The sequence below is a fragment of the Pteropus alecto genome, unplaced genomic scaffold (genome assembly GCF_000325575.1).
Source record: "Pteropus alecto unplaced genomic scaffold, ASM32557v1 scaffold21, whole genome shotgun sequence".
NCBI lineage: Eukaryota > Metazoa > Chordata > Mammalia > Chiroptera > Pteropodidae > Pteropus > Pteropus alecto.
The window spans coordinates 31,026,024-31,035,450 of NW_006436282.1; the positions used below are offsets into that span (position 1 = coordinate 31,026,024).

A 9,427-nucleotide genomic window follows, 5' to 3' on the forward strand; every position below is an offset into this window, starting at 1 on the left:
GCCGCGAGGCGTCCCCGCGTCACTGCCGCACTTTTCCGGACGTCGTCTCCTCGGACACCGAACCGCGCCCAAGTGGGGGGTCCCTTTCTGATGGCGGGAAAGGTTTCACCCCGCCGGCGGCAGGGGAAAGCGGCCTCGCCTGCAACGGAGACCTTCCAGGCGGATCCCGTCTGTGTGAAAGCGGCGTGTTCGGGGAGCAGGGCGCGGGCGGCCGGCGGGGACGGTCCGCTGCGCACGGAGCGCCGTGCGGCATTGTTTGCGCTCGTCGCCATCTGCAACTGAGAAGCTGCTCACCCCGCCACGTGTACCTGGCGTCGCTGTGAAGACCTCCTGGGCACGTGACACCTGCGAAGCAGTCCCCGGCATCAGCAGAACCGTCGTCACAGGAGGCTGCTGGCCCAGAGGGCCTTGGCGCGCCCTACGCCAGCGGCCAGCACCTGTCCGAGGTTGTCCCTCACTCGTCCAGGTCCTCAGCCGGTCCTTACGGAAGCGGGTCCCCGAGAAGCGGACTCCGCCCGTCACGTACGGTGTGGTTCGGCTGGAGAAGTCACCGCATCTGAGTCCTCTTCCTCACAGCTTTAGTAAAGTTTTCTACAGTGGAAGAAACGTCCCATACAGCAGCCGCCAAGCAGCCACGTGTGGCCTCGAGCACTTGCGACGTGGCCGGCATGACTGAAGGAATCAGTCTTTAGTTTTATTTAATTGTAATTAAACGTAGCCTCGTGTGGCCGGGGGCTGTTGGGGGTGCCGAGGGGTACACAGAAAGGAGGGCCCTCGCATGTCTGCCCTCCCAGCTGTCCCCCCCGGCTTTCGACAGACCCTTTCCGAGAGCTTCTCGCGTGCCGGGGCGCTCTGGGTGCCGCTGTGGTCTGCTGGCACCTACACGTCCCTGTCAGTGACCTCTGATGGCTGCCGTGGACGTTTGTCCAGCAACGCCGTCCATGGGTGTGAGGAACAGGGCACTGGCTGGGGGCTGACACGAGCTGGGCGACCGTGGGCTTCGTCTCAGGGTCCCTCATGAAACAGGGAGGTTGGTCCTTGCGAAATGACTCTGCCTGGTCCCCACGTCTCTGTTTTATGATCCAAGTTGGGGAAACGCCGGGTCTCTCCCAGCCAGAGGGCACTCGGGCGGTCAGGCTAACCGGTGGTCCTAGATCTCCCTGTAAACGCGGGATAGGCCCATCTGCACGGGGGCTCAAGACAGTCTGTAAGGGTGACGCTGGACCACCTTAGGTGGGCATCTCGTCCCAGCTGATCTCGAGGAGGCCTGCGATGGCCAGGCCACAGCCACTCTGACCTGGGAAGTGGGGAGCCACGGGGAGCCTGCTCTGGACCATATTAGGGGGTCAGGAGTCCCAACACAACACCGTGCCCACCTTCAGACCTCCCCCCGCTTCCCCGCCTGGGTCACTGTGTGGAAAGGCGTGTTTACGAGTCTTCGCCCAGTGCCCCTCCCCAGCCCGTCTGGGGACTGACCGCTTCAGTGCCCAGCGTCCCTCCCCAGGCCACCCGGGGACGGACCGCTTCAGGCACACGAAGAGGCTGAGCTGCAAGCAAGACATCTCACAACCGCTGTGAAGCCACTGCATCCGGGGTGACGAAAATGACTCAGGGACAGTCAGCAGGTGTCGGCCCCAGGCCGGACTCTGGACTGAGGTCCGTGGCTACGGAGACGGACACCGGCCAAGTTTCAAGTCTTATATTCTAATCACTCTCGTGTCACAAACTCGCCTTCCCATGGGCGCATGGATGACGAGGGCTTCATCGAGCCGAATGCCAGCTTCCTGCTGCGGGGAGCTCAGGTTCCCGCGCTTACATCACCGCAGGAAGGGAAGCGGGTGGCGATCCGGTCATAATTCAGCGTTTCCGGTCTGTGTCCAGGCACCTGCTCCCCAGGGCTCCCCTTAAACGTGTTACTTTGGGAGGTGCCACGAAGCACACCGGCACCTGCCCTCAGCGGTCTCACGTCTGGGCCAGGAGACAGGGCGCTGACCTCGAAGTCACGTCTGGGCCAGGAGACGGTACGCTGACCTTGAAGCCGAGAGGGACTAGGCCTGTGCCTGGCCCCCGCGTGTGACCGTTTCTTCTTTCTCTTTGCAGGGCTCATCACTGACTACAGGGTGAGTGGTTTGTCCTGCGCAGCACCAGGCCTGTGGGCACCCGAATGCGTTCGGCACTGGGCGCTATCATGGCGGTGACCCCCCCAGACGGCCCTTCTTTCGTCACGATCGGGGGCCCGCCAAAGGGTGCCAACTGTCCGGGTCCTGACTGGTGAGCCGGGCTGGGCGGCGGCCAGCTCTGCTGAGCCCGCCAGCCACAGGACTCGGGTTAGCAGGACACTCTGCCGAGGAGACAGGGCCACTGCCCCCAGGGTCCCCTGGGACGGGCATGGTCTGTAGACGGTGTGGCCCTCCCTCCTGCACAGCTGCTGGGATCCTGGAGTGGGCGTCCAGGCGGAGAGGCAGTGAGGGGCCAGCGCCTAACGAGGGCTCAGCGGGCGGCCTCCCCTCCAGCCAGGAGCCCCTGCGAGGCCCATGCCCCCCTCCCAGGCCCCAGGCCGCTGAGGGAGACAGAGGTAGATGGTCACACTGGCCGTGACGACCCTCTTGCCTGCCGCTGCGAGCTGCCATCGAGACAGAGCCGAAACGTCTTGCTGCCCTCTGAGGGCCTCTCTGGCCTGAGGGCCGATGTCCTCTGCTACACTGGCTTCTCCTTAGGCCATCTCTTGTTCCTTATGATGCCGAAGCCGCAGGCACTGAGTGCCGGCAGCTCATGCGTTGTATGCCGGGTGTGGACAGCTTGTGTTTGGGCCACGTGCTGTTTCTGAAGCACCCACCTCTGGGCGGCTGTGACACATCAAGGCAGCTGGCTTCTACCTGCCGAATGGTTTCTGATGGCCCGTGTGAGGGCGGGGCGGCTTTTCCTCCTGCTCATTTAAGCACGCAGGTCAACGATGTCCCTTGGAACGGGACAGAATGGCTGCCCTGAGCCAGGCGGGGTGCTGGGCCTGGGCTGGGGATAAACAGGCCAGTAAGAGTCCTCATCACCTCGGAACCCACAGCCCGGCGGGCTGAGGCTGGGCGCGGAGGGAAAGTCTGCTCTGAGCGGAAGCTACCTCTGGCCTGTCCTCTCACGACGGCACTGAGCTCAGCACTGGTCTGGCCACCTGTGTGCACCCAACAAACAGCCGCCGAGTGGGCTCCGTGGGCAGGGAGCCCCCAGGTCAATGGCGTGTCCCATCCTTGAGTGACAGAGGTAGCCTCCTGCTGTGGGACCCGCTCACCCCACCTCCGCTTCGCTACCCCAGGTGGGGCAGAGAGGCGGCCTGCTGGGACGGAGCTGCCTCCGGGGGAGCAGGGCGGGGGGCGGGGGGCGTGTGGTCCAGGGAAGCCGGCGCTGGCATCCCGCTGACTGGGCATCTCTGTTTTTTTTTCAGCATTGGCAGCTACCGCTGGGCCGCAGATTCCGCTCCTTGAAACTGTGGTTCGTTTTCAGGATGTACGGGGTCACGGGGCTGCAGGTCCACATCCGCAAGGTGACTGCCTTCAACACATCCGGGTGTCTCCCGGAGCTCTTAGGGGACTTTAGAAATAAACTAAGATGGCATCATAAGCAAATACGTGACAAGGGGTAGCGTGCGCCATCGCGGTTAGGGCATTTATAAGATAGCCCATGCGTGAGTGTGGGTCCTTTAAGACATTTCCATCAGGACCACGGGTTATCGGCTCCAGGGGACTGCCAGAGGGCAAAGGCCACGTAGCAGGCACGTTAGCCACGTCGGCGAGGTCTAGCTAGCAGTGGCCAAAGCAAGGACAAGCTTTTCTTCTATAAGCTTTCCGGAAAGGGTGCTCTTAGCGTGGGGGCTGTTGTCCAGCCTGGGGGTCCTCACATGTGTCTCCCCGGCAGCACGGCCTGACGGCTCCCTTGGAGTGGCTGTGACGAGTGCCTGAGCGCAGAGCCACCGTCTGCCCTGAGCACCACCCCCTTTTTTTTTTTTAACCATCAAGGAAACTGAGGCCTGAACGTGTGCTGGGATTTGCCCAAGGCCACCCACCTGGCTGGCTGCAGAAGGCCTGCTGATGCCAGCGGGGTCCCTCCCGCCCCGCACAGAGCCCTCGGCCTTCATGGAGACAGGGCAGACCCGCAGTCTCCAAGTCTAGCGAGACAGACACGGCCAGCCCTTCATTGAGTCCTGTGGCTGGGCCGAATGTCTCCAGTCCCCTCCTCTGTGACAGGCCATGTGGCCGGTGTCCATCTGCAGGCACTGGCTCAGTGCCTACCAAACATCACGCACTGGCCCCCACCTGCCTTGCAAGGCTTTTAGGGGGACCTGTGGGAGTGGGGACTCACCAGGAGAGTCTCGGTGGAGAAGGTGGCTGGGAAGGCAGTGTGAGGGTGACTTTGCAGGGGAAGAGATGCCCGTCCCATCTGAGCCCATGTTCTCAAGTATAGTGAGGATCTAGCTTCTTTGGGGAGAGAAGGTGAAACATGAGTGGTTTCTCTCTCCATAACGGTTCCAGCTTTAAGTTCAGGGGCAACTGGGTGTGGTTGGGCTGTGACATGTTAAAAAGGCTCTGAGAAGGGACCCATCCTGCCTGGCAGCCCAATAGACACCCCTGTCCCTGGGCAGCTGTGCAGCGGCCCCTGCTGGTGGAGGGGTCCCTGTCAGCCCCAAGTCTCTGGCGCCCTCTGGTGGCGCCAGGGTTACCGTGTGCGGGGACCGCCCATTTAATGGCGCCCCGGCCCAGCCGCCTGAGCCCAGCACTTGCCGGGCACTTGCGCTGGGACGCTCCCTGGGCGCCGGCCGGTGACAGCGCCGGTGACAGCCCCTGCTGGATGCCGGCTCAGAGCAAGCCACACGGGCAGCCAGACCACGGAGGGCTCGTCGGCAGGTCTCGTGCCCCCCGAATCCGCTTTTGAGCGCCATAAACATGTAGAAGTCGGAGAAGGTGACGCTAGTCGATGAGAGGAAGGCAGTCCCCAACGTGGCGGGGGACACTGGCGATGACAAGCAGCGCTGCGACCGCAGCTCCGAAGGCGGCTGCGTTGGGACGCGCGCCGGTTTCCCTGCCTGCCCCCGGGGGTCCGGGGGGACACTGTGACCCGGCACCGCGGTGAGGCGTCCGCACCGGCCAGCACGGGGGACCCGCTGCGCGGCCCTTCGCCGCCACCGCTTTTCTAGAATGTTCAGAGCCCTCGTCCCGGCGTCTTCGCTCACGTTGCGAAGGATGGTTCAGGTGGGAAAACAGTCCCCGCAGCAGAAGGAAGCGATGGCTGGTGTTTTTCTGAGGTCGCCGCCCTTTTCCCACGGTGGCGCGGGTTTTCCGCAGCCCGTGCGAGACGCTGCTGGGCGGGCGACGCGCAGCGCGCGGGCGGGCGGGAGCGCAGGTGCGCGGCGCGGGCTCTAACAGGTGTCGCTCCCCGCAGCACGTGGGGCTGGCCCGCGAGTTGGAGTCTGCGGTGCGGCGGGACCCGCGCTTCGAGATCTGCGCGGAGGTGGTCCTCGGGCTGGTCTGCTTCCGGCTGAAGGTTTGTCCGAGACCCGCTCAGTCCCCGCCGCTCTCTCTGACGCGTCACCTCCGAGCTCAAACCCGCGCCTCGGCCCCCGAGAGGGAGGAATTCGTCCTGCGACCAGTCCTTGCTGCGATGTCCCCGCCTGGCCCTGTCCCCGCCGCTGCCCGCTCGGCCCCGCCCCGCGCGCGCTGCGTCCTCGGTGGCCGCGGACACCCAGACCGCCCTCCCGTTCCTCTGCGCGGCCCTCGTCCATCGCGGCGGGCAAGCGGTCAGGGGGCTGCGTTTGCCGACGCGTGACCCCTCTCTCTTGATCCCTCCAGGGTTCCAACAAGCTGAACGAAGCCCTCCTGGAAAAGATAAACACCACCAAAAAAATCCACCTGGTTCCGTGTCACCTCCGAGACCAGTTCGTGCTGCGCTTCGCCATCTGCTCTCGCATGGTGGAATCCAGCCACGTGCACCGGGCCTGGGAGCACATCAGAGGCCTGGCCACGGACCTGCTGCGGGCAGAGGCGGAGCCGAAGGCGGCGGCTGCAGGTAGGCTGCGCGCAGGTGGCCGGGACCAGTTTTTTCCATTGTCCAAGGGGGATGCTGGCGCCATGTCCCATCTGGTCTGGAGAGGCAGCAGGATCTGCACTGGTTCTTTGCAAACTTCGCTAGGCTTTTGCTTTGCAGTCTTCTAGGAGACTATCAGTCGCGTATTTCTATAATCTTCCCGTGGATTTCTCCTGTGTTCATTGACGCAACTTACTGTCATAACGAGCTTACACATTAAACTGTAGATAATTGAAAATTAACAAAAACATTACAAAAGGGAATTTGACAAGAAGGATGATTTACTGTCAGGAAGAACCAAATTCTTATTGGCTCAGAGAAAGGAACCATGGGCTTCCTGTCGTCGTGAGGGGTTTGCCCTCATCAGTGGAAGGGACCCTGAAGACAGCAGGTGCTTAACTGGTAAGAAACACGTGAACGCAGATGCGGCGCTGGCAACAGGCAGGGCCCTCGAAATTATGTCCGTTGGAGCCACAGCAGTCGTAAAAGCTGTTTCATTAGATTATTCTAAGAACGTCAGTCCGTTAGAGTTTGCGTACCTCCTTCGTTTCTCTGTTTTCTTAAATATTTTCGCCCCCCTTTTGGGGAGGCAGTGGTGGCCGGACCTCTGCGACCAGCTCCCTAGCTTTCGCCTCTGTTTGTCCCTCTTCTGGTTTCCCCAGTGTGTGATGAAGTCATTTCGCTGACCGTGTGCAACCTGACCTTCTTTGCTCTTAATGTTAACTGTGAACACCTGAAATACTAGACTGCTCAAACAAGTCGGTTAAAAAGTGTTTCATTTCTGCGAGAGGCCTATCCATGCCTCCTGACCTGTGAGGTAAAGACCCACTTTCTCAAGCAAGGCCTTTCCTGATGCCCCACTGCTCGTAAGCTGAGGGGGACCGCCTTGTCCCAAGTAACCGCAAAGTCGTAGCTCGAGCACGTCTGCCGGGTGCAGGGCAGAGGCTCAGAGTCTAATTATTCCATTGCTGTAAGACGAGGGGTGTGTGTGTGTGTGTGTGCGTGTGTGTGTGTGTGTGTGTGACGAGGGAAGCACTATTGTGATGCATATACAAAGCAGAACCATGTCAGGAAAGACTGCCAATAGCGTCGCTTCAGCCCTGCGCCTGCACACATCCCATCAGGATGGGTCACGTGGCAATCATAGTCCCGTGTGCCCACAACCACACAGAGAAAGGCCGCAGCTCTGAAAAGTGACTAGAAACACACGCACACTTCTGGTGGAAGTCACAGTCACTGTGGAGCCTTATACTTGCTGTCACTTCCAAAGGTAAAGATAGGATTGAATTGTTTTTAATGCTGGATCCAGTAGGAAGTCATAACGCACCTGCGCTGTTTGGGCCAGATTAAAGTGAGCGATGGATACCATAACGCCTTGGGTTCACTTGTGCGCAGGTGAGGCCAGCGTATCGCACCCACACGCTCGATCACAGTCCTGGCAGGAAGGGGCAGTCATCCCTGTTTTACAGAGGGTAGGACATGGGGCAGATTCCAGCTGACGTTGATAACTTGGGTCACAGAGAAGCCGGATCAGCAGTAAAAAACTCATTTCCTCCCCTTCAAACTCTCCCATTGCATTTGCCTCCATCTTGGAGAAATTGCATATTCCTTCGGTGTTCGGCTGAGAAGTAGACACAATTCTGATTTTTTTTAATGTAGCCATATATCCCTATTGTTGTTTTTTCCCCCCTATAGAGATCAAAAATTGAAAAGAAGTATATCTGAAAACTGGAATGAGAGGAAAATAAACATCATCCTGGTTCCATGGAGCCGAGCCTGCGTGAGGCTTCACGTTTCTCTCTGCCGTTATCCAGAAGCTTGTGACTATATCTGTTCAGTCTCTCGTCAGTGAAGAAATAATATCTGCTATATAAAAAGTTAACCCCAGTAGATCTAGCTTTTATTCATTAATTGCCTATGAATTTTTGTTTAAAGAATCATAGGTTTTTGGTTCCTGAGGGTGTCAGTGGTGGGAAAGGCTTATTGAAATATTTTCCAGGGCAGTCTATGATTATGGCACTTGAGATTACACCTGTGGTCTTTAAATTGCTCTGTCATGTGACTCAGTGCTTAATAAACCATTTGAAGTGCAACGGAAATTGTGTCTGGTGAGCGTCCTGTCCTATGGTGTGCCGAACTGATTATCGTAATGCGGACTTTTCCTTTCAAAAAGGTAAAGATATGACATCCTTGGGTATTTTTAAACAGCATTCATTTATTCAACAACTGGTTACTGAGTGCGTAGTATCTGTCAGGAACTGTTTTTAGATGCTTTAACAACATACAAGTCTTTCTTGGAGATGACTGCAACTTCTAAAGACACAAGTAAAAAGATTAAGGAGCATAAAAAGTAGGACCATCACCAAGAGGATGGGTTATTTCCAGCCGCTTAGATGTCATTGTGTCTGTTGCTATTTGGCAGTCATTTTCTCTCTGTCCACTCCAGACATTCACTATTTCAGGAAAGGGTAACCCTGGAGAGGGTGGGGAGGGCTCCCAGTACATCCTGAGAGATGTCTTCCTCCTTCTTCCACGAGAGAGGTATTCAGGGGGCTTGGTCCGTCTCCAGTTTGGCCTCTTACTCCTGCTTTAAATATCCGGTGTGGGGCTGCATTCCTTGGGTGGTGGGGGCCGTCCCGGAACAAGCAGGTGAGAAGCCTGGGGAGGAAAATCCACGGGGCCAAGACGGCAAAACAGAAGGACGGAAAGATGGTCCTTCACGGCATCCGGGTCTTTCCATCGGACCGGGAACTGCCAACTAGTAGACTTCTTACGGGATATAACGACATTAAATACCACCCTGGTCGCTATTAGGGGCTATTCTGTTAGTCGGTCTGAAAACGCAATTCACTAATCTAAATGTTCTGTTCTCCGAAGCCAAAGTCCAAGGTAATAACGAGTGCTCTTCAGTCCTCCGGGGACGTGCCCTGGGGGGCTGAGGCGGGAAAGGGGATGCGCTGGCTTCCGGTGGAGCTGAGCTGCAGGACTCGGAGCAGGTATTCTAATTCCCGTATTCTAAATACACGTCGACTTTGCATCAGCGGGTGAGGCACAGGTACCTCCCAACTACTGACGTCCTGTGTGAGAACACACGCAGCAGAGGGAAGGAGCACAGCCCTCGGAACCCCTGACCGGCTGCCGCCCACGTGAGTCCAGGTGAGCGTTTCTGAATTAATTTACCTCGGCGCCTGCGTGCTTATTTCGGAGTACTTTAAGAATGAAGCACCTGCCCAATAAAGGGCGGCCAGTTCACGTTCTGTACCCCGGTGGCCGCACAGCCAGCGCGACTCCTTGGGCGGTTATCAGCCGTGTCCAGTCGCGGGCCCGGAGCCGGCGCAGGGTCCACCGCGTCTGCTCC

General features: G+C 58.6%; 1 protein-coding gene across 1 annotated transcript in view; it reads left to right on the forward strand.

Moving 5' to 3' along the window:
- DDC (dopa decarboxylase) overlaps positions 1-8,162 on the forward strand; it is a 37,202-nt gene extending 29,040 nt beyond the window's left edge. The window contains exons 10-14 of the mRNA XM_025046946.1: positions 2,101-2,120; positions 3,437-3,535; positions 5,428-5,529; positions 5,835-6,051; positions 7,765-8,162. Coding sequence (XP_024902714.1) covers positions 2,101-2,120; positions 3,437-3,535; positions 5,428-5,529; positions 5,835-6,051; positions 7,765-7,778 — 452 coding nt within the window. The 3' untranslated portion in view covers positions 7,779-8,162. The remainder of the gene's footprint in view (positions 1-2,100; positions 2,121-3,436; positions 3,536-5,427; positions 5,530-5,834; positions 6,052-7,764) is intronic.
- The last annotated feature ends 1,265 nt before the right edge of the window (positions 8,163-9,427 follow it).